Raw genomic sequence first — 25,567 nt, 5'->3', positions numbered from 1 at the left:
CATACGTGGCAGGAAACTTTCAATAAACGTGTGAGTACGATTGGTTGTGCAATCAGTACGTTGCATTTACGTTCACTCGGTATTTTCGAAAATTTCGTATATGTAACAGGAGCATAGTTTTGTTTGCGGCAACGCATGGATTCTTATTTACCAAAAATATTTGCGAGGCATTATACGCTTTAGCGTTTCATAAATTTCATTGATGTTTGCGTCGGGCAGACTGGCAAATATTGATTACTGAATTGAAATTCTGCATATAACGCGAGAATTCAAAGCGTGCAGTATCGTCAAACGAAACTAATTAGTGTTCCACATAGGCCAATAGTAATTGTTTATAATATAAAGCTTAAAAGTTATAAAATATTTTACAATTTTTAAGAGACCGCGGTTTTTCCTTTCTTTTTGAGTTAATTAGACAATTGATTATCGTATCTTATCTTATAGCATTGTTCGAGTTAACAATTGTTAACAAAGTATTAGGGAAAAAGTTCGTAGCGTTTTTCCCGTTACATCTAACGGAAAAAACGCCACGAACTTTTTTCCACTCCTAATATATCTTATTCTTGTCACACTCATTAAAAAGAAGAATAATTTCCAAGAAAGAAACTCGTACTTTTCTCTATTGTATGCTTAAGAAGGCATCTTTTTATAACATTGCGAAAAAAATATGTCCAGAACGTTATTAATAGTTACAAAACGTCACACGTGATGTCATAATAATATATAACATCATAAATTTTGGTGCCAAATTATTCTCATCCTGTACACATGATAACCAATTTGTATATACCTTTTTTTAAATCGCACGTTACAATCATGCACGATATGTTTCCATCGTGCATGCTTTTTATAATCGCACAATTGCACCGCTCAATTACCATCAAGCTCGTGTAGTAGCCGGTAATTACTAGCTTCGAACCGCCCTTGTACCAATTAACCACGCGGTAACCATGTGCTAACAGCGCAGTAACCGTTCAACAGGGGCCTCTACTCTTTATAGTCGGCGGACGAGTCCTCGAGAGGATCGAAGGATCATTTTCTTGTTCCTGCACCTGTGTCCATATGTTCGTGTGTGCCTGCGTGTACGTACGTATGCGTGTAAACGCGAATGCTCGTATGTATATACACGTGTGAGGATGTCGAGTAAGGATGGTCGGAAGTGCAGCCGGAAAACATACGGATTCAACGAGGGAGAATTATAGCCGAGGGATTGGAAGGACGGTCGAGGGTAGAAAGAGTGAATGAGGCCTAGAAGTCGGATTGCGACGTGGCCAGGGCACTCTCGGCCGTCTCCTCGCGTCGTCATAAGGGCTTCGTCACTTCGCCACACTCGCAATGCGTCGGGTGTCCACGACGGTCCACGCGGTTGCTGATTGAGTGGTCGCTGCAACAGAAAGGATGAATGGAATTATTAACGCAAGAAGAAAAAAAACATCATCAAAAGAAAAACCGAGTAGATTTAATCGATTGTCATCAAGATCAAGGAAAGCTTCTTACATCGCCTTTACAGATAGAAAAATATTGAAAGATTGAAGAAAGAGTTCTTACCCAGTATAACCAATTAAAAGTAACATAATATATTATAATTTTGCACTCAACAATGTAATTGTTATGTAACACCATTATATTTATATTGTTAAGTATGCAGAATTATAATATACTAATCAGGATTGAGTAGTAACTAGTTAAAACATTAAAAGTTAAAAAAAAAGTTAAAAAGTTAAACTTTTAATTTAATTTAGTTAATTTTAAATGCATTAAATTTTAACTTAACTTTTAAACATTAACTTTTTAATTTTTTTTTAAATTATAAAAAATTGTTTTATCTCTTTTAAATATCTTAGAAAAGCAATAAGATATAATAAGACTAAGGGCGTATATTCGTAATCTGTTTATATTTTAAGATCATCTTAAGTAATTTCTTAAGATGCTAATATAGCTCTCTAATTGGTTTATGCAGTTATATCTTATGCCATAAGCTTTAGTCCGGATCTATAATAGGTGTTTTAAGTTTTAAGTCATAAGAAATTGATTACAGTCAAATATTCTTCTTGCATTCGATTGTAATTGGTCAATTTCTTATGGCTTAAGACTTATTAAAAAGTAATCGCTGATCTTATACCTTCTCTCTGTGTTGGCTGTTTTTTTAAAGTTATATTACTTATATAGTTATATGTTATGTGTTATATACTTATATCACATATGAATAAAAAAATTAAAAATTTAATTTACTTAATAATCTATATTGTAGTTATTTAATCTCAATTTAAGAAAAATTAGGATATTATAATCTAAAAAATAATTTTCTTCAAAATTAACTTTTTTTTAAATTTAAGTTAATTCAATTGACTTAACTTACGTTAAGTTAATTTTTTATTCCTTCAACTTTTAACTTAACTTTATTAATTTTGTAAAGCCATTAACTTTAATTTTATTCAGTTAAAAAAAAACATTAACTTACTCAACCCTGATACTAATGTTATGTTACTTTTTAGTTGGTGTTGACTTGGTATTTATAGTAGTAGTTACAATGTAGTTACAATGTAATTAATATCACAAAATAATGTGATATTTTTTTTTATAATATTAAAAAAAAGTTGATGTTGTCGAAGTTGGTGTTAGTAATTAGCTGTGCACAAGTGAAGAAAAGAGAGAAGTGGGGAGAGAAAGTTTCTCGAGTGGCAAGCGTCGAGTACAACATAAGACAGACATAATACAAGTTATATAGATATTGTTTCTTATAAAACCTTTCTGTTTGATTCTTTTAATAAAATAGAAGATATCGGAGGAAATTTTCCATTAAATTATGGAAAAACGGTGTTGCTGTTTCTTCCAACAAGAAGGATCGTAAGTTTAATAAACTCTATTAAAACAGTTTAATGTCCATGGATTGCAAGTTGATGAAATTGCAAAATCCATTTAAATTATATTGAATTTATGGTATGCGCCAAGTGCATTTAATTTATTTTGCCGTTAACCCTTTCGGATAGAAAACTTCTATTGCATTATAGGTACGACTTTCTTATTAAGGCACTTCATTAAATCAGTCAAGATGAAATTTTTAGAAATGCAATTTGTTAGAATGTGTAACTTTAGTTTAATATTTCCTATTTCCTCTTTACTATGATAAATTTATGTAGTGAAATATCTCTTAATATCGATAACGATAAAAGCAAAAAGAATAATAAAAATTCTATTTCTTGCTTTTACATTTCAATAACATTTATTTTTGCTATCGTTAAGTGTTTTCTTTATGAATAACAAATATATTAAAACACAAAGATATGGAGAAAAGACTTTTAATTTGAAGTTCCACTGTCAACATTTTTCTATATTTTCGTTTTCTCTTTAATAAATAATATAGTTTCAAAAATTGATGAAAGAAACGCGCGTAATGAAACGATTGAAAACAATAAAGTATACAACACAGCATGGAATCCTTGATTGCACAACGACGAACTCACTTATAACGAGTGAATAATCGAGTCATTCCGCCCCATCGTTTCTTCATATATATAAGAATAGCGATAGAATGATTCGCAATATGAAAGATTTTTTCATTTTTAAAGCAAAAATGCAAATTCCAGTAATTTTAGAAATATACGTTATCCTGATGAAATAATTAGAATGAAATAAATTGAGAAATCATGAGAGCATTTCCAAGTTCTACGTCGAAATTTGTAAGCCGCTGTTGTTCATCTCTTATGTGACTCTGCGTGGGCTATACGATTATGATTAAATATGTAACTCGTATGAATGTGTATGAATGAGATATGACGTCAATGAAGCGATATATGCCAACAATATTCGCACGATGGTTTTCAATGTTATGTAACAATTATACACTTTTTTTCTGTTAGAAGCATGTTGATGCCTTTTCCAATGTTTTTCTATCTCTTGCAGTGGCTTGTAATAATTAAAAAGAACTTTTATCACTTTTATTTTTACTTTAGAATTGAGATAAAATGGAATGGTTTAATATGTACATACACATATTAAATCATATTACGAAACACCAAATTACCTGCATGTTTTCTAGATAAGATTACTTTTTAACATTATGGCAAAATATTCTCGCTGAGAATTCCACCTCCTTCTTTGCTTAAATATACTATCATAAAACGCAATAACTCTTTTATGATGACAATATATATCACTGACACACACCTAGTAAAATAATTAAAATGCTATAATGAAGGGCCGAGAAATGAAAGCGCTGCGATGTATGGCCATGCCTTAATCTTTTACGACTTCATTGTATTTTTGCCACAATGCAGCTTGCAACCTACATGAGAATTGTTACATTTTGATTCGCTTTGACGTTTTCTCCTTTGATATACATCCTATTGCTGCCGCTAGTTTCTACAGAAACCACTTCAACCCGAATTCCGCGGATTGCCTCTTCTGATTATGTGCCGCAAAGAATAGAGGATAGCCAAACCTTGGTTACAAAAGGTTCTATTGTTAAATTGAAGACTGCCGACATTCGCTCGTGCTTTAACAATCAGGCTAAAGCTTAAGAATATTGCATATTCATACGGGCTTTCCTCACACAATAGAATGACACCGTCATAAAAAATATTATCGGACATCTTAAAATTAAATTAAGATGGCTTATGATAAGCATTTATCAAGTAATTTAAAGTCTTAACATTGCCTTAAAAAGTTAATTAAACATCAATGATTTTATAAATAAGTGTAGAAGAAATTAATCAAGCAAAATATTATTAAATTTTTAATATTAAGAATTAAGAAATTCTTGAAAAGAATAATTTATTGTTTGAAAAAAGTCGGTTTGAAAGTTTTTAAAATACGTTGTTATAATCGGATCAGCTTCAATATTTCGTAGCGTAAAAATAACGTTAATAAAAAGCAATAAAGCACAGGAAAAGTGTAAAATAATTTTTGTGAAAGATTAAAACTATCCACGGCAATGTAGACCTGACGTAAAGGGTTTATAAGAGAAATAACGAAGATTAGTACGTCGAGTTAGTGGAAGAGCAGACCGAGATGACAGGGAGGGGAGGAAGCGGGATAGCAAATCGCCGTGGGTGATGAGAAAAAAAAAGAATTCTGAACGCGATATCACCATGACCTACATCGTTCCGCTGAAAAAGAGCGGTGAATACTGAGTATACTATTGTCAGGCGCAGTAGTACACCGATGGTATCGGACAACGTCGCTCACGCAGTGAGCTACGTTACTACTCAATAATGGTCCGCGACAACGCTTAGGTCAGATCGCGTGCTGATCGCGATCCGGCAAGTAGTAAGCAAGAATTTTTTAATTATTTGCTTCTTCTGTCACCTTTTCATGTTCAAACCTGTTTACGTCACTTGTCGATTCCCATAATGACATCATTTGTTTGGCGTGGAGCTTTCCATTTATAGCTTTACTTTGTGTATTACGATAATAGCAATTCAAGTGGAGTGTACACAGATGAAGAAAAAATAGAACGAGAAAAATCATATTGAGGTAAAACCGAAAAACTGAGTAACTGAGTAAGTTGTAACGATTTACTTGACATTTATATAATGAATTCCAGAGACTTTTGAATTAAACATTAAAAGAAGAAAAATAAGGAAACCGGATAAAAGTGATATCCAACTACGATAGTCTAAATCGTTCTATGACGTGACTGTCATACCAGAAGGAAATCGATAGCAGGTGAAGTACTTGTTACGTTTACGAGTGTGCAACAACGGGACTTCGATAAGATCGTCATAAAGTTCATCGCAGGCTTTAGCGCCTTATTAATTCAAACTTTCATTGTAACCAATAAAGTTACAAGTCCCTATGCGACCAGAAGTGATTTCTACCATCATGCTCGAACGCGGCGAGTTTAAAGTTTGAAGTTGTTCGTACAAATTGTACGACACAATTCGATAACTGTTTATGAATTAATGTCCTGTTCTATTTAATTTTTCAATATTTCGCAAAGTGTATAATCCTCAAATAAAAATTACATCGAGAGATAGAGATTCCAATAAAATAAATCGATAAAAATGATTTGAATATGTTATATTATTATTATTTTATATAAAATATATACTGTATATTTCTCTTTCGGTTGTATTCACAAAATTTTTGTTAAGAAATTTATTTAATTTTCATCTTTTCTCTTACAAATCTTTAAATTCGTTAATATAAAATATATATTGTAACAAAAAAAATTCATATTCTCAAGTTCATTTTTCTTTATAGAAATATTTTACTTTGAAATTAATACACGAAATTAATTTGAAAAATTTTATAATAATGGCATATATAATTATAGAGTTAATATATTAAAAAATTTTTTCATTTTTATTGGGATAATTACTTGATGTAAAACGAACTTTAAAATATATAAAAACTTCATTAAAAAAAGAGAGTTGAGATAAGCGACATCCACTTTTCACTTTGGTGTTAAAAATTTCTTCGATAGGTAATGCCGCTTGGCCCGCAGGGCTGCATTTTAGATGCAGTTAACTCAATTCTCGCTCGCTCTCTCTCTCTCTCTCTCTCTCTCTCTCTCTCTCTTTCTCTCTTTCTCGTGCCGTCCATCAGCATATACAGCATTCAACCGTGGCCAACGAGTATGACCTTTTCAGAATGTCAACGAATGTTACAAGCACTTGCGTGACAGCAGAAGAGGTGGCGGATACGCGTTCTTATCCACGCTGGCACAACTCCCACGAGACGCAAAGTTATGATTACGAGAGCTCGCAATATGCTCAAGGGACGTAAATTTTAGGGCCGCTTCGGCTGACATACTCGATTGAAGTTCGAAATTGGAGTCGCCGACTGCACGGCGTTTAATAAGGACTTCGCCATCAGCGATCAACAGGGGATCTTAGAGCGGGTATCTGGAGCTGACAAGGTCGAGGACGACGTCTCTTCGGGATACGTCCGACGACACTGTACATGCTCGCTTTTAGGCGCTTTTAGGAACTAATTCTTAACCGTCGTTACGGGAGTTGAGATAATTGTACCGTGTTGGCTGGCAATAGTATACATTACACAGTAATGAGTCATGCATATTATAAAGAGCACATTCCAATCATTTACCTTGATCTTTACAGCAAAATAGTACTACAATAACTGAATTTATATATAACTGATATAATTTATTTATAACTGATATAACTGAATTTAATAAGTCCTTTATAAACTTCTCTCTATTTCTTAAAATAAACATTTAAATATAACAATTAAATTGTTGCTACTTAATTGATCAAAATTAAGATTTTTGTATTTTTGAATAATCTATTTTTGAAAAATTTTAATCTAAAAAGAAGATGTATGATAAATATATTATTAAATGAAAATCTAAATAGGTACGTTCTTATACCACTTCGTTGTTATCATCACTAATCCCGGACCTGCAAGCTCGTAGGAACCGCCGCTTTAAGCTATAAATATGGATTCCATTAGATTAAACGACCGCTCTTTCAGAAGCTTTGCCAAAAATCCAATAGATTAAGATAAGCTGGATATATAGTTTTGATCGCCATAACTGCAGTATAGTTTATAATTTTGTCCAATACAGTTTAATCGATGAGTTAAATTGTAGTATTCATAGCAGCGTTAAATTGTAATCAATGCAATAACAGATGTTGCAGTTACGGTTTGACATGCGCATATGATTTATACCATTATTTATTGTAATTTAATAATGCTTACGTATTATTTATTACAATTTAACAAACAATTGCAATTATATCAAACAGGAATGTATCGACGACCTTCGTAAATGTAATCATGGCAATCGAGGCACGTATGTGATAATCAAGAGAGTTCGGTGTAAAGCTTTCAGCCCCGACGTAAATTCGTTAGTGTCACGCTAACCGGAGTACGCACGAACGCATGCATATACAGTATTCAGAAACACACGAAATTCGTGAGAACAGGCACATTAATCCATGTTGTTCTCACTGTATTATATTTATCGATAACGGAAAAATGTGAAGGAAACTTTTACGATAGCACACAAAGATTACTATTTTATTGTTATTATTGATTATGTTTATAAATTAATTTTATTTCTCTTTATAAATACTCTGTTATCTTTTTATAGAAGCTTTTTCCTAATTTCCATTCTTATCTTGAATTTTATTGCAGGTGCCTTTTTTATATTAAAGTGAATATTCCTTTAGCCTTTTAAATCTTGATTTGGTTTCATATATTCATTTATATTATGTGAAATTACTTTTTTACAAACACAATAAAATACATGACCTTATCATAAATTTGGATTAAGTTTGATCACGTAATCGGCAAGAGAGCTCGAGATTTATAACGCATAATCAGAGCTAAAAATAATCCTAACGGCGTCGTGTGCCTTACTCATGTCTCGTTTCGATCCATCTTCGCACGTAACACCGTCCGTTGGCGTCAACTCCTTAGTCAAAGAATTATGAGACGGGGACTCGAGATCTCACGTTGCAATATAGCCAGCTGTTTTATTCCGCGTGCGTGGGACGTTGCTGACGGCAATCTTTAAGATGTGCTCCCAATTTTTTACATGAACCATTCGTAAATATTCAAGAGAGCGTAAGTACGTACCGCTGCCTACGCAAAGCTTTACCGCCTACCATCACTGTAATGCGTTCTTTTTTACTACATGTAAAATTACGCTAATGCAATATCATAAAAGGCGGGATCCCGGGATCTTCTTTTCCGTTAAAAAAGTAAAACTACGAGAAAAATCAGAAATTCAATGCACCTAATTTTTAAACTCACAAAAGAAATGTTTCAAGCACTTATATCTATAATTGCTTTTTATAGTTATATATTATTTTTATAGTTATAGATATATATTTTTATATATAATTATATATAATTTATATATTATATATAATTTTTATATATATTTTTTAAATATACCTAAAAGAGTATTAAATCAAGGCTGAAGCATTATTCATTGAAATGATAAGGACGCAATTCAAATGATAAAATCACGATAAATCTCACGCACAAAAAGAGAGACAATACGTATATTTCTACCTTTCAATTGTCAACTCAACCATGATACTCGTATCGTATGTAGTAAAGCGACATTCGTTCCAGTGAATGCCAAAGTGGCTTTTGACACACTGGATGTAGAAGAGCGATAACAAATGTTCGAAGAACCGAATTCTTTGAGCACATTCACCGAAATCACGTACAAAATCGTATCTATTCGCCATCGTTCGAAGGCGTGGCTTCAAATTTTCAAAGGAAGTAATCTCGAGTAAACTCGAACAGAATTTTTATGTTTGCTCGCAGATAGGTATAGATGGTAAGTCTTTTGACCTAAAAATAATCATTTATGCTTTTATAGCGTATAACTGAATCAAAAGATATTATAAACACTGTACAGAATCTTATACATAATTAAAAGAATACCATGTAGTTTTAAAAAATTGATATATGTTTTTATAAAAAAATTATTTTACGAACACAAAGTAATAATACCAATATTAATTTAAAAAGAAAATTTTAAAAAGAAATACTGCTATATGACGAATATATGGATTATGAATTATTGCTAAGTAATTGCAATATTTTTATATATATCAAACATTAATTATATATATCAAACATAAATTTTATATAAATTATATTTTATAGAAATTAATTTTATATAAATTATGCACTTGTTCTCTATTTTATTAGAGAATAACAAGTACTGGAAAGAGACTGAGTTATTCGTGAAGCCTCTTGTGACCAACGGGGACGGAAAGTTTAAGCTTCATTAGTTTCCGTATAGATTCGTCGCTACCGCAGCATAAATAGGATCAACTTTAAATCCGTTCAGGAAAGGTCCCCAAGTTTAATATAATGTAATGTGCTGGAAAGATTGCGCGCGGTCAAAGATTGCCAGCTGCGTTGTATATGTTGGAAAATGGTTGAACATAGAATGGTGGAAGCACATGGCGGTCAGTGATACCGTGCTTATAACCTGAAAAAAAAGTTGAAGATGAAAGTTCCCTTTTTCCTTTCTTTTTCGATATATTAATACCCTTTAAAGAAAAACTAGAACAGTCCTGACATTGCCCGAATATTTCTTTGACAGATTGTCCGCGGAGATTTCATAAAATTGATAACAAGCCCTTCGAAATGTTCTTTCAACAACGAATTTAATTTAGATTCATATATGCTGCTTGCAATATTATATACACTCACATCTTATTCTGCTTCTTCTTTACTTTTAAAAGCACTTTGTCATACAAGATTATTATCTATTTTATTCTAAGCACGTATATCTCTGTGAGCTCGCTTCTTTTTCCAAATTTACTTTTATTTACTGTTTTTATTCTACCGCCTTTGTTGAAATTCATAATATCAATTATTAGACCATTACTATATAATAGTTTGCCAGATATGACAATTCTATAGAAAGTGGGATAACTTCAAGGAAAGCTATTAATCGTTAATTGTTTTTCGCGAACACGAAGTCAAAAAATTAGTGGTGAATTAATCGACTGCCACAGGCATCAGCTGCAGGTTATCAGTTTAACACGCGATTAAAAAATTGCGACGTTGCGCTAGTTGATGAAGTATTTTGCATAAAGTGTCGTCCCAACGGCGTAGAAATTTTATAAAGCAATATGAAATTATGCAAATATACAACTTTGCTCGTGCAAAGATTTGAATGTCTATTTCTTCGAGCGATTTTCAGAAAGACAATAATATTACAAGCAGTAGCTAACAAGATGCAAATAAAAATTAGTGAAACTAGAAATACCAATGAAAAAAACTCTTAACAATACTCTATTATGCAGGAATAATTTTAAAAATCAAATGAAAAGAACTTTTAATATTTATATTTTTTAATATGTTAATTATATTTTAGCATCTTTATTTAAACAGTAATAAAATGAATGTTTATATTTATGTAAAATTCCGCTCGTGTAATTATCATTTTCAATTCTTAAATGTAATTTCTACTATTCATGCTAAAAATGCGGTCTTCCACAGCCTGATATTTTCACGAACACGTTAGCAGTAAAAAAAATGGTACCACGTTGACATTTTAATGTTGAATGTAAACTTTAAGATTTGCACGTTAATTAACTTTAGTGCATCGTCACGAGGTTTTCGCAGCGGCCGCTGAGCTCTCTAATCACATTTCCAATTATTCGCGGTGAAAAAATTACGCCGTTCCGTTCCTCAGTACTCATAACCGAATCGTTTCGCTTTGTTCTGGACGGATGTTGGCCGTTACAAAATTCAGGTTAAACGTTGATATAGAACAACACCGTCGAAGCATTCACGTACAGAATCTCGCGAATCCCTGACCTATATCCCTTAAAACATCGTATCGCCATTACGTGTGCCTCTCGCTCGCGTCCTCCGTGCACACGAATATAACACATGTATAAATGTACATATATGAGATCACATATGTAATATCGTTGCAGGGCGTTCTCTTCGAGATAGGGAGTGACCGTGGAAATCATAGCATGTGCTCTTATTCGTAAAGGGACCCTATTTCCTTTATGGATAAGCTTCCGCGGCGGAAGCTTGTTTCTTCCAAAAGTGCGGCGTTGGAACCCGACAAAATTTTAGTCCGGGAAATTCGTCCGTTTCATCAGCACGTGAAAAAGATCGTAAAGAATGTAAACTTATTTTACGAGTGTTGTTGCAAAGAATTAAAAGATTCTATCAGGAAAATATACGTTCATGATAAGAGGAAAATTCCGTCCGTGCTCTGTAAATACAATTACTAACTTCCTTACGTTTACAGACAATTCTCTTACAAAACTATTTCGCGAATATTATGACGAATTTAACCTTGGTATATAACGCAACTTATAACAGATTATAACAGAACTGGAGTATGCTTTTATCATCATCAAATAATATAGAATAATAAATACTATAAAAATATTTCTTTAAGATGTCATGACACTTTTCTTTGAATGCCAGATTATTAATAAAGTTATAAGTCGTTTAATTTAATTATATACACATTTTTAAACATGTTACAATCAATATAATAAATACATCAATGTAATAAATTATTTTCCTTGTGATTAATATACTTATTTATTTTTTATTTAATATTTTTTTAAAACTTCATTAACTTCTTCAATATCTTTTTCAAGACTTCTTCAAAGGTTCTCATATGGAGTTTAGAAATTAACTTGTTACATTGCTTCTTGAAAACGAATTTTCTGGAAAGCTTTCGACAAAATTTTCTGAGAATTCCGTGTCACAATTCTACTAAGTATATACTCTATGTGGACCATGTTCAAGAATGACAGCAAGAACATACATCGGTGGCGTCTATATCGTGATTACGTAATGGAATAGAAGTTTCCCAAGGAAGTTCTAAGTCGCTTAGTTTCAGACTCAGTTTAGTTTACTACGAATGTAGAAGTGGTTACAAGACGAGCCTGTACTAGGAGCGCTGCGGGTGAAACTTTGGATCCGATTATAGGGTTTCAAGCTCGATTTTCGTATCGGTCGTATTTCGCGAATTTGCAGAGCAGTGCTGCGCAAATTAATTACTTATTACGCATCCTCAGACATGAACGCCAATATTCAACAGCATGTATGAGCGCACATTAACTTAATACAAATGCTGTACAAACGTCATTACTCTCGGTTTATATCTATATGGTTATCAAAGAACGATTTACAGTGTAATTTTATATTTATGAAATAATTGCACAATTGTAAAATTAATCGTTCTATTATTGACCAATCTCTTTTAGAGGTAAAATAATCCGAAACAATTTGCAGAACGATACATTAATAATAAAGCTGCTAAAATCAGCAATTGTTTTTTCAATTATTAAAATATCTTAATAGCTCATGCTAATTGTTTCAGAAAAGTTTAATCGGTTGCAATAAAAATTTAATTAGCTGAAGCTCTGTAATCTTTTGTGTTACATAAATAATAAAATATCTGTTGGAGCTCGTTTTATGAAGTAGTTTTATGAAGTAGATGTGAATAAAGTACAAAATTATAAACAAAATTACAAACAAAATCTGCCGCTACATGAAATATCGAACATAAAAAAAGAGCTATAAGAAACGTATCTTTTGTAATCCTTTATCAAACAATATAAGCGATAATATACGATTATAAAGCAAGATTCGTTTTGAGAGAAAGATTTAATTTCCAATTTAATCAGATTTTATTATATAAAATTTAGATTTATTTTCATATAAAAAGAGGATATCGCAATCTCCATTTTATAAATCACCAAGGCAATCTACATTAGTCCCACTAATAAAGAAAAAAAAGTAGAGACAATCATTACTTCGTAAGAGGCTCATGACCGATTTCAGAAATATAGCAAGAAGTTGGCGATCAACTGAGGATGATTCCGAGTTGGAGTGTGTCCAAGAACTTTTAGCTAATAACAACCGATAGTGAGAGGCGTTCAGTTGCTGATCCAAGTTTATTTCACCGAGATCAATCTTCATCTCAGGATACACTCGACCTCCGTTAAATTCTCGCCTTTTGTCGGACATCACCGCTATGCGATGTGAAATCATTGTTATCTCACGTTTGACGAGACAGATAATCGTTCGTATATAGCTATTCTCATAGATCTATAGTACCGTGAGAATCTTGCAAATCCGATTACAACTGATGGCGGTACATAATGAAAATAGTCTATTAACGAAGAGGTTCCTTCTTGAAATTTTGTAGAGTTAATTAAAATTGGACGACTTGCGTATCACACTGATGTATTATATGTGCAAGTATCCTCAGCAAATTTTATCAATTTTTCCATAACTTTATTTACTATATCAAACATGCATTTAGCTTTCATCGCCGTAGTGATACATCACTGTACGAAAATCAATTCGTATGCTCGCACGCAACGATACATCGTCAACTCTATTTGCGGTAAATTTTAAAGTGTGCTAGCTCCGATCCGATAGAAATAATTAAACACATCGGGAAAACTGACGATAGGGAGAATTAATTATAATTTAAAGCAGACCGCTTTCGACGAGCGCGTTCATTTATGTGATGGGAATTTAATATTACTTATAAAAGCATCATATAAAAATTAATTATTGCACCGTGCAATATCGCGCATGTACAAGTGAATCCGATAATTAAATTATGAATAAACAGAATGTTATATTAATTTAAATTTATTGATTAATGTAGGCTCTTGCCTTAATTCGACGAAATTATACAGAATACTTAATCAAGGCGGCAGCCAATGAAAGCAATGGTGAATATTTGCAATAGATTCCTTACAGACGAGCCTACTTCGATCGCAATGTGTACAATTCACGTATTGAACAACTTATGGTTGCTTTACGATGGGACTATGCACAGTGCGGGCTATATTGATGTTCGCTTCGTTAGAACTTACTCGCAGCTTACAAACGTAAGCTGAAGTTCTTGCATTAACCAACAACCAGCGAAAAATCGAAGATGCGTAGTTCATTGTCAATGGAAAGAAACAGTTGGAAAGTATTTCCGGAAAGCGACCTCCGCGTGAGTGAATCACTTTTGATCGAAGTTTACACGGATATAAATACACATTTGTAGTCTATATCGAACGAGCTAACTTTTGCTTGCGTAAACGTTTTTCCGGATCGGTGCCGCGAACAACATGCTCATAAAAGTAATCTAATCGTTTTCTGCAAAGAGTTCAAATGAAAAGACGAATAGAAAATAGAAAATCTTATTCTTTTGTTTTTCATCTTTTGAATGATATTGAAAAGTTACATATAAAAGATGATGATACTTTGTAAAAGTGCAGAATTAGTGTATTATCACTGACTTCAGTGTTACATTTATAACTGTAATATCAGTGAATATTTACTCAAAAATAATACACACTGATTCATTTTTAGAAGTTATGGTTTCTACAGATTGAATCTGCAGAAAATCATAATTTCTAAAGATAATACAATATATTATAACTGAAAAACAGAAAATTTATAAATGAAAAAATTCACTGATGATTATATCAGTTATAAGTGTAGCACTGAAGTCAATAATAATACAATGATTCACTTTTACAGAATAAATAAATGATTTTAATTGATTATTGAGCATATTGGGCATACCGATGTTGAAGATCGTAATGCAGATCATGATGCCATGAGATTAATTTGCGACGGACGTTAATAAATGAGTCCCGGGATGGACGTTAATAAATGAATCTTTAGATCGCCAAATACCTGTCCTACCAAATCAGTGTTCTGTCAGTGTCGCGTATTCAACCGACTGGTGGCATTCAGAAGATATAGACTCGAGTTTCAGTTAGTAGCTTTTAAGCTCTAATTTGCTGCGTATGTCAGCCCAAATTCTGCTGCTGGAATACTTGCATATAATTTCACCGTTACGAAGATGAGAGACGATGCACATTAATATATCCAGGAATTCAATATAAACGTATGGTGCAATTTGATAGAGTGGCATGTGAGCTTCGAAGAGCGACGCAATTCGTAAAATGACACCAATAATAGGGTAATATGTTATAAAACACGGTACAAAAGAGTAATAAAATAAAATAAAATAATTGGTTTACACGCTGTGCAATTTTATAAATGAATACATACTTGTTTTTCGGGTAAAATAATGTATATAATTAACTTAATATAGAAATATAAGAAACAAATTATTGTCGATGCTATTTGTGCAATATTTTCTTTCAATAAAACCTATGCAACAAATTGCGATTATGTATCGATATAATGTCACTTGCAAATTTGCAACAATTATTCCCAATTATCTGTATTTATCGGGTGAAATGTTCGAGTGAAAAGCGACATGATGTTCCACGCCGGCGAATGCGGCATACTGTCGGAAGCATGATCAAAAATTGATAGCGCGAGGTGCAGTGCCAACGACGGTGAAATCATTGATGATCCGATGGAAACTAGTTTCCCGTTTAGCCTGAGGCAGTTGCTGAATTTCTCCAAGTTCTGAAACTGTTCTTCATTCTCTTTAAACATATATCTATTTCAGATTAGAGAAATTTCGATATATCAAATTAGCATATTAAATGCTATAAAGTTCTATCTTCTTTTATATTTTAAAGAAATACAAATTAATTGATTTTTCATATATGACGTAAGAAAAAAACGTGGATAAAACATGTCTTGAAATTATCTCACTAAGATTTACACTTAAAAAATAGAAAAAGTTTGATGTCATTTATACAATAGCCTTTAAATTGGAATGCATGGAAGTTGAACCTTTAAAAAAATGAATAAAAGATACAGTTAAAAGATTATTAATTTGAAATAGTCTCTCTTTGGTAAAATTTTCTTATTTTCAATATTAAAAAAAATTTTTTGTCCATAGACTTGCACTTCTATATACTTTTACACGCATCATCGAAATATCAGAACTAAAATGCATATATTTTTCAGTATTTTCACTAGAAAAAGGTCAAATACATTTTCCGAAAATTGATAGTGAATACCAAGAGATTCTCTACCACACGTTTCTAGTTTTTTTCTTTTTTCCTCATAATTTAATACCATAAGCTGTTCCGTGCCCGAAGTACAATATATATTGATAGCTAAGACAAAAAAACCGGACAAAACCGAAATAGCGTATTTTAAAGTGCTTTCAGTTTTTTATTAAATGGAAACGACACTCTTCTTTAAATCCCGTAGCGTCAAATCACGTAAAGCCATCGTTCTGCCTGCACATATAACTCATACTATTACAGTCGTAAAAACAAACCAAGAAATTTAATTTCACCGTGGCTTAAGCGGCAATTCTCTTGGAAAACATGATGAGTTTTGCTAGACCGCAGCATTGGTTTGCACCTTGGAATCGGCAGCGGAGATATAATTGCGAAATTTTAGTTTAATTAACCGAATTCAGATATGAGATACTAAATATGACACTGAATGCGATACCACTTTCTTTTTATTAGTTGGCAACTGGAATCTCATTTTCTTCACTTCGCGAAAAAGGAATCTTTGAATTAAAACTGGCACGTTACATTGTCCGTTTTTTGTTACATACCCAAGAGAGCTTTTCCGAGAAGCACAACAAGTCGCTTGTGTCCAACAATCTGGACGCGCAAATTTTCCAGCAGCAACTTGTGGCTGTCAAGCAAGTATATTTCTAACACTCCACGAAAGAGAAAAAAATAGCTGCGACAATGGTGTGACTCGTTATAAGAAATTGTTTCCCGCTGTGAAAAGTGTGGAAATGTCGTAGTGAAATGTCTCCGTAAAAAATAGATTTTGAGAAATTTTGCAAAATGCTAAATGAATATTAGTTTATATAAACTTTATTTCAAAGATAGCTCAGCCTGTTATGTAACAGATTTTTTATTTTCACGGACATGATAAACGTACGAGAATGCAGAAAATCAACATTTTTATATTTATTTTACCATTTGTCTTTGTAGTCCATTCATGCAGAATTTTCAATAAACTAAAATAAACAACTGATTGATAATCCATTGCGGAATAAATATAACAAATATATATAACAAATTTAAACGTGATAAGATAGCAAAATAGTGAGTATCGGCCAATACCGAACGAATAGAGCGGAGTGCATTTTCTTCGCCCACGCCGTCCTTCGAACCGAAGAATGGCGACGAAAGAAATGCCGCAAGAAACTTACGATCTCTCTTTTTATTATATCACCACCAATGTCCTTGCCGAGCTGCATTCCTCTCGACCGACCACCTTGCATCGGTCACGGATTTTTCTCGCCCCGTTTGCAAGCCCTCGCAGTGTTTAACGACTTTTTTTCCTTCTCGTAGCGAAACGCAGTGGATCAATATAATTTTCTTAAGTGACCTATTACGACGTGTATTATATGTACGTACAATACACCTATATTCACCTGAAGCAATTATGAAAATTAAGTATGATTTTTATTCGTTGGAAATATTGGCAATTTACAGATGATAAAATAAATAAATATAAACTGCATAAATACAATAAACAGATAAACTCAATATATATTTCATATATTAACAACGTAAAAAAAGGAAACAAAGAATTGCATTCTATAAGCATTATATTATTATAGTTGTAGTTATAATTTACAATTTCAGTCGAAGAATACTTTTTAAGTTCTTCCGTTGATCCATATCCGTATTTCCAGAGACACATAATTTCGAAGATTCGACAGAAATTCGCTTGTGAAGCCGAGCTAGAATTCTCTGAAACGATTTCGCTGGAATTGCTTCATTCGATTTCCAGGGAGACCGACTCTACTTTGGTTCGTATATTTCATTCAAGTATATACTTGCATCAACTTCTTACTTGAAAAAAATCTAATTTACTACACTTACGTGTCGCAAAATTTAAGACATAAGTTTAAGTAAAAAGCTATATTTCCAAAATTATTCATCGAATTATTGTACTTTTATTATTAAAAAATAATTTTAAAATAAAGTTTACAATTCTTGTTACAAAGTGATAAGCTCTGACAAGCAAACAAAATAAATAAATATAAACAATGAATAAGGTCTTTGTTCTTAAAAGTTATCAATCTGTCTTGTATATTTTCCTTCGATACCGGTTAAATTAAATTTAAATCTGAGATTATTCTCTTGAATTAAAAAAAGGATATTTTATCGTAACTTTTTTTAGCACATTAACTGTTATATTCTCGATATTTCTATTCTTTTATTTTTATATATAGCTTTTATATATAATACATCAATATTAAAATTCAACGCGCATTTTAATCACACATATTTCATGTATGATTCGTCATATATAAATTATATAATATATGACAATAGCATCATTTTATTCAAAACGTACGTATAGAAATTAAAACGTAAATCCTGCACAGAAAAACTAATTTTACTGAGATATCAAAAAATTTTGCTATATACAATTCTAAAAATAGTTTTGTTGGATCATTAAATCATTATGTAGAAAACTCAAACAAGACGAGCAATGTTGCAAAAACATAGTGCTCCGTAGTGCTTGAAATTTTTGCGATAATCTTTTTCTGATTAAAATGTAAATGTAAATTATTATATCGGTATTAATATATATTTAGTTCGAATTAACATCATTAATCAGAATAATTGATTACATATATGAATATTATATGTTATATACTTAAATAAATTAAATTTACAATGATAATAAATTTTCTGTTTCTCATTTATATGCTGGATATAATCGCAACTTTACTTCATATTTTTTATTAAAATGTAACACTATATAAGAACATCCACAATCATTTCAAATGAGAATAAAGTCTTTCTTAACGTAACGTTGCTGAAATATTAAAAATTAAAAAAATTAAGTAAATATAGTATTGAAGATAATTTTGTTGGATATAAAATAATTATAAAGAAAATTCAAACATGATTAATACTGCAAAAAATTCTAATATTCTAACAATCTGCCTAACGTTTATCATAATTATTTTGATAGTCCGATAAAATTATTTTCAGACTTATATTTAGCTAAATTTTTAGATACTTCAGCAAAACCGTTTTTCTGTCTGTGCGCTCTGCGAGCGCATAAAAAAAAATAAATTACCAAATCAAAATAGTTTGTGATATCGGCGAAGTGAAGAAAGTACGAACTTGAATGCATGAATCTCATATTTGAAATACTTTTCGCCGTTACTACTCTTTACTGGAAACTGGCAGCAAGACGACAAGGCACACGATCGATGAGTGGTGTTTCGCCATCTGTTCCAGCGCGGACCGCTTGGGAACTCGATTCAGCGCTCTACACCTCGTGCATAACTTATCCAAAGGGACGTGCTAAACGTATTAGGATCGTTTTTACACTCAACCAATGGGCAAAGATTTACCGATTCGCAGACGAGCTCGATACTTATCTAACGTGAATAAGTATTGACCGGGTCAATCATCGCACGTCCTGTTGCAGATGTGGACTGACCAATTTAGGAATCGTTTTACCGCGATTTGATAGAGTTGTCATCGACTGACATAAATTGAACATTATCACAGCTATACGAGCGCGAGCGTTGCGTAATAATGCTACAATTTATAAGAACGTGTGGGAGTACAGGAACCCTGAAGCCACAGAGTTTCGACGGTGCTCGAATTGGAAATGACCCTCTAAAATTCCGTTTTCGGATTTTTGAACACGTTTCGAATGTTATTCATATATACAACTCGCGTTGTATCTGTATATCTACAAAATATAGAACAGAAGTTATCAATGTAAAAGGAATGTAATGGAATTGAAGCAGTTCGATTGAAATCAAAACTCTTTAGTATGGTAGCTCTTCATAGAAATGTCAATCGATGGTGATTAACGTCAATAACTGCAGTTTAAATGGAGATAGCAGTATTCACAGAATACGCCGTTAATAATTGTTACATGTGTTATGCATGGTTTCGTTGCCTAGTTAAATTACTATGTATCGATTTCAGTTGCATTGACAGAAAATCGCACTATCGATTGCATTGTTGCCCTGTGTACCCTGTTGTTCATGCTTTTTTTAATTCATTTTGATCTCGGGCTTTATATGATTATATCATAAATAATAGTCAAAGTACAGATAATTAAATCAAATTCTTTGCGTGAAAAGTTCAGTTTGTTCAATGAAGATATACATGAAATGCACTCCAAAGAAGCGCGCCATGACCTGCATTTCAGTCTTCATATTGTTTCTAACATAGCTACTTTTCCTCATTGCGCGTCAGACGGCAGCAAACTTTCAGTGCGACATCGCGGAGCGGTAAACAACAACAACGTTGGCACCGTTCCGAATAATATGAAGGAAATTGATGCGGAAGTTTCAATAGATAATTTTTCAGACCTGCTGAGTTATGAATTCCCAAAATTTCTTAAGAGGTATTATCAAGGAATATCTAGATCTCAACTTTGTTTCTTAACTTAGATCTTTGGTTACTGCGGTGTGCAGTACGAAATTCTCACAAAATTTTTGATGATTCCTTCCTGAAGAAGTAACTTCAATAATAATTCTGTTCAAATAATAATTCTGTTCACATAAATGTTGCAATAAAATGCAATTTGTCTTTTACGTTAATTAGCAAACTTTATGAAAGAAGGATTATCACGACGGTCATAAAAATATTTTTAACTTTGCTCATCAGTTTAAGACATTAATCTTACTTCAACTTTCATCTCCTTCTTTAACTCTTTTAATCATAATTAAAAGCGCAAAATCTCATAAAAGCCTTTGATATTTCTCGCGATTCCATTCGCGCTGGTGCCGTGGAGATTTGACTTTACTTTTATAAAAGGACTGGAGTGGCTCCATGGTCGGAACGTACGTCAAAAGCAATTAAACTACAATCGTGCCTAATGGCGAGCTAGATAACCACTTCTGCACCGATCGTACCGAGCAGTGGCGCCTGCCACTACGTAGTAGATGTGTACGATATCGTGTAAGATCGTGTGGCGTACACGCGTACGAACATGTAAAAGATGTACTTGTATGTGTAACGCGCGACCTCGACGCGTTGAACTGATTTAGTTTGATCGAAACCATAATTCCGCGAGATGGGAATAAATGAACGTGTCGAGCACGAACATAAGATTGAATAAATAATCAATAATGTAGGAATCCCGAATGGATCCATTGTGAGGACGGCGAATAGTGCATGAGATACTGTTGCAATATTCCTTGGAAGCATACAATTCCTTAGAAAGTTCTACCTGACGAAAAGGCTCTTGCGGGTAACTCGTTTGATTAACAAAATATTAGTATAGACAACAATGTGCAGGAAAGTAGAAATACAGAATACTCCATTATGTTGATCTTAACAGAACAAACGTGTGAAAATTGAGATCCATTTTATGTTACATTCTGATGATGAGAAATTTATACATATATATTAAGATATTTATATATTTTCTTCTTATAATATAAAAGTCTTTTTTATATATGGTGATGTCTCAAGTATTTGCTCCATTTAAGAATTCTGTTTTTTTCTTCTATCACTCCATTATGTTGATCCTAGTAGAATAAATGGGTGAAACTCGAGGTATGAATTTTATATTACATTCCAATAATGTAAAAGCGATTTGTTTTTATAGACATTAAGGCCGATAGTTCATAATCGATTTTTATATTATATTTGAGATTGTCTTAAGGACAGATAGTTTTAAGATGTCATAAACCGATCAGAAAACTGCATTAGCATTTTAAGATATTATTTAAGACAATTTTAAAATAAGAATGGATTATAAATACCACTTTAAGATATTTATGTTTTTCTCTTTATTATAATTAAATAATCTTTTTTATATATGATGACCTATTAAATTTCTGTTTTATTTAAGGATTCTGTTTTTTCTTCAAATTCTCGAGAGGATTTGATTACTTTAATCATATTTATTTTGTAATTAGAACGTACCAAATAAGAATATTATTCAGAATTCTTTGATATCTATTTTAAAGTGTAATAATTCTTAAAGAACACTATTCTAAAAGTTAACATTATGTTTAGAATTCTAACGGCATCAGAAATGCCTTAGAATTAATATCCCTTTCAGTTTCCGTTATCCTTCTCCGTCAGGTAAACCCGTTGCACGCTAAGCTCCATAGAGTTAATCTTCCTTCGATGTATCGCCGTTACCGCAAACGCCTCCACGTTTTGGAGGCAGAGGCAGTTATATGTCGTGTGCACGAAGCAATTAAGCTAGTATTGCAACTGTATTTTGCGTGTGCGTTGGTAAAGTCAGTTTCCCTTAAGCTCTGTCTGATCGTACACTGACTGTAAAATCATGTGTACCCATGTGCGATTTTATAGATGAATTACGCGCAATACATGCATTTATAACCGATGGCTCAAGAAATTATGTAGCGCACAAATTATTATGACAATGTAAAGCAGCAGAATACTGTTTATAAGAAGAAAACGATAAATGAAACTTGCACACAAGTATCGAAACAAAAAGATGCAATAATTGTGTATATAATATATCGGAATGCGATTTGCAAAGAACGTTTTATGTTTCTAGTGAACGCACAAGATAAAAATTCTCTTTCACGATTTAAATTATTATAAACCAGATTAAATCGTTCGCATGGTCAATTTTATAAAGAAAGATTATTTGCCACCAGTTTTTGCGCATAATAAAAATAAATTTTTCGATTATCATCGATTATGAATTATTCTTTAAACACGTCAGCGCTCAAAGTTATCATGCGTATACGCCAGAATCGTAAACAATTGTAAACAATACCAGCTCTTCGAATTAAATAAATATTTAATTACAAAGCTAACAGTACGTGCCTCTCACGAAATGCAGGACAAATGCAATTGCAGGCAACTGCATTGCGTGAGACAGTGAACGATCTATCTCTACTCTATTTATCGTTTCTCGATTACTGTCAATTTTTTTGCGACAATTTGCTCATTCGCTTTGCGAAGTAAATCAGCCGTAACTTCATGCGTCCGAAACACACCGAGCGGCATTGCTCAAACGTCAAATTAACCACAACGCGTCGGTTGAAGCCATGCAATTTGCCCATAATTGGAAATTCCAATGTTTATTCTTCCTACATCCTGAGTCTACTCTTATAGGATAACTAGAATAAGTATGAAGTTACGACTTTTTAAACTAATTGGCGCGAATGTTGATTCAATTAGTAGTTAAGTATTACGGAATGAGGGAAATGTAAAACAATGTGCTTTAATTCATTATTTTGCTAAATGTATTATTTATATTTTACATGTAAAATGTATGCAAAACATTATCACATCATATTAAGAATTTAGTGCAAAATATAATTCAAAATAAAAGTAATCGATTTGTATTTTTTTCTGAAACTCTCTTAGAAATTTTTATTCAATACATTTCTAACATCAATTATATCTTTCGTCATCATGTCAGAAACATTCCAGTTGAATAAATCATTCGTACATAAAAATTGAATACTGAAAGGTAGTGATTAATTATTTATTTTAAATATTAAAAGCACTACTGTTGTTCAGTGTTTTTAATACATAAAATAAATAATTTTTAATGTTAAATTGGATTTTTGTAAGAAAAATATATTTAAAAATAAGAAATGACAATTTTGAAGTAACAGTTTCATGTAAAAGGTAAAAATATCTTTAGAATTTTTCAAGCAGTTGAATGTAGTAGTTACTTATAAATTAACCCGTCAGCAAAAGTATATAAGTATATCCTTTTGTAAGTTTTTGGCCAAGATCCAGCTATGGGAGGAGGCCAGCCATAAATGTCATTGAGTAAAGAAAGATACAAATGACGTTAACTTTTGCGCGACATTCTTCTCGACTAACTATCCTCAGTATGTTCAAAGAGGCTACCTCCGATGTGCCAGTTTAAAATCTCATTCATTTTCGCGCTAATAGCCACGGAAACTTCAGCCGCGCCGTAAAACGAGTTTCCGGGACATTCTCTTATTCACGTGTTGACACGAAGCTACGGCTCTTTCAGAGCGCTGTTTCAATTAAAAGTTCGAGAGGATTTTTTTTTTATCTTTTTCATCCGCTTATGTACGATGTCATCTCGCCGTGGTCGCAAGTTAATGAGTACGCTTAAATATACCTACTACTCTTCCATTTTCTTCAGAAGCTCGATTCTCTGTGATTCTCAGCGATTCTCAGAAAAACAAACCGTCAAATATACCGATTATTTTACAAGATGTACTTTGCGTGACATAAATTTGAGAGAGCTAACTCTTCTTCTTCTTCTTCTTCTTCTTCTCTTTTTTTCGCGGAAGCAACTCCTTTTCACGGGAAATGGAAGTGTTCCTTATCGCGATTACGAGTCCATTTATCTCACATAATATATATATATATATATATATATATATATACGATGAAGCGAGAGCGAAAAGTTTGCTGTAATCGTTAACATGATAATAGTATTGCGCGAATTATATCTGAGTGAATTTTTCGCATTTAAGAAGAATTTCTCGTATTTCATAGTATGATCGGCTTATCCGTTTGTCTCGTGGAAATTCTGAGGAAGAAAGATACGATAACGAAATTTACCGTACTTCATCTTTACTCTCCTTTGATACGAAACGTGATCTCTAGTAACAGTAACACGACAGCGGTATCGTGTATCGCATCTTTTCTCTAGCGTGCACGACAAATTTCGAGGGTATCGTTGAACGGAGATCAAACAGTGTGACATGCAAAATTATCGATTTAATAGATCGTTTCAGATCGGTCTTATAAATATCCCGTGGGATGCAGGAATACCATACGACTTGACAATTTTTCACAACATTTTATTTCGCACTTTTTTCTCTTTCTTTATAATCTTTATATAAATTCCATGATGATTTTATCTTTACTACTTTTTTTCTTATTTGTACTACTTAACGAGAATCGACGGTGACAATTGCATTGAAAGTCGTTGTCAAAATACGAAAGTTTGAATGCATGAACTGCAGGGAAATGATACACGCCAATTTTATTCAGATAGAATGCGATTACCGAGATAATCCTAAAATCCAGTGTCCGAGCAAACATAATTACATATTACGGATTACAACGATTTGTGCGACAACTCTCGTGGCTTGGCGAGATAAAAGCGAAAAATCCTGACAACGGAAATACCGTTTGTGGTGGAAATGCACACGATACGTTTAGTAGCACACAACTTTGCGAAGAAAAAGAAGAGATAAAAAGAGGAGAAACGAAGAGAGAGAGAGAGAGAGAGAGAGAGGGGGAGAGAG

General features: G+C 32.6%; 1 protein-coding gene across 1 annotated transcript in view; it reads right to left on the bottom strand.

Annotated features, from left to right (window-relative positions):
* Positions 1 to 1,302: 1,302 nt before the first annotated feature.
* The window catches only part of LOC108686748, a 28,335-nt gene continuing 4,070 nt past the window's right edge, over positions 1,303 to 25,567 (bottom strand). Inside the window, exon 3 of the mRNA XM_018192198.1 lies at positions 1,303 to 1,384. Within this exon, the coding sequence (XP_018047687.1) occupies positions 1,303 to 1,384 (82 nt within the window). The remainder of the gene's footprint in view (positions 1,385 to 25,567) is intronic.

The sequence above is a fragment of the Atta colombica genome, unplaced genomic scaffold (assembly GCF_001594045.1).
Source record: "Atta colombica isolate Treedump-2 unplaced genomic scaffold, Acol1.0 scaffold189, whole genome shotgun sequence".
Taxonomy (NCBI): domain Eukaryota; kingdom Metazoa; phylum Arthropoda; class Insecta; order Hymenoptera; family Formicidae; genus Atta; species Atta colombica.
This window is presented reverse-complemented; position numbering and strand designations above follow the sequence as displayed.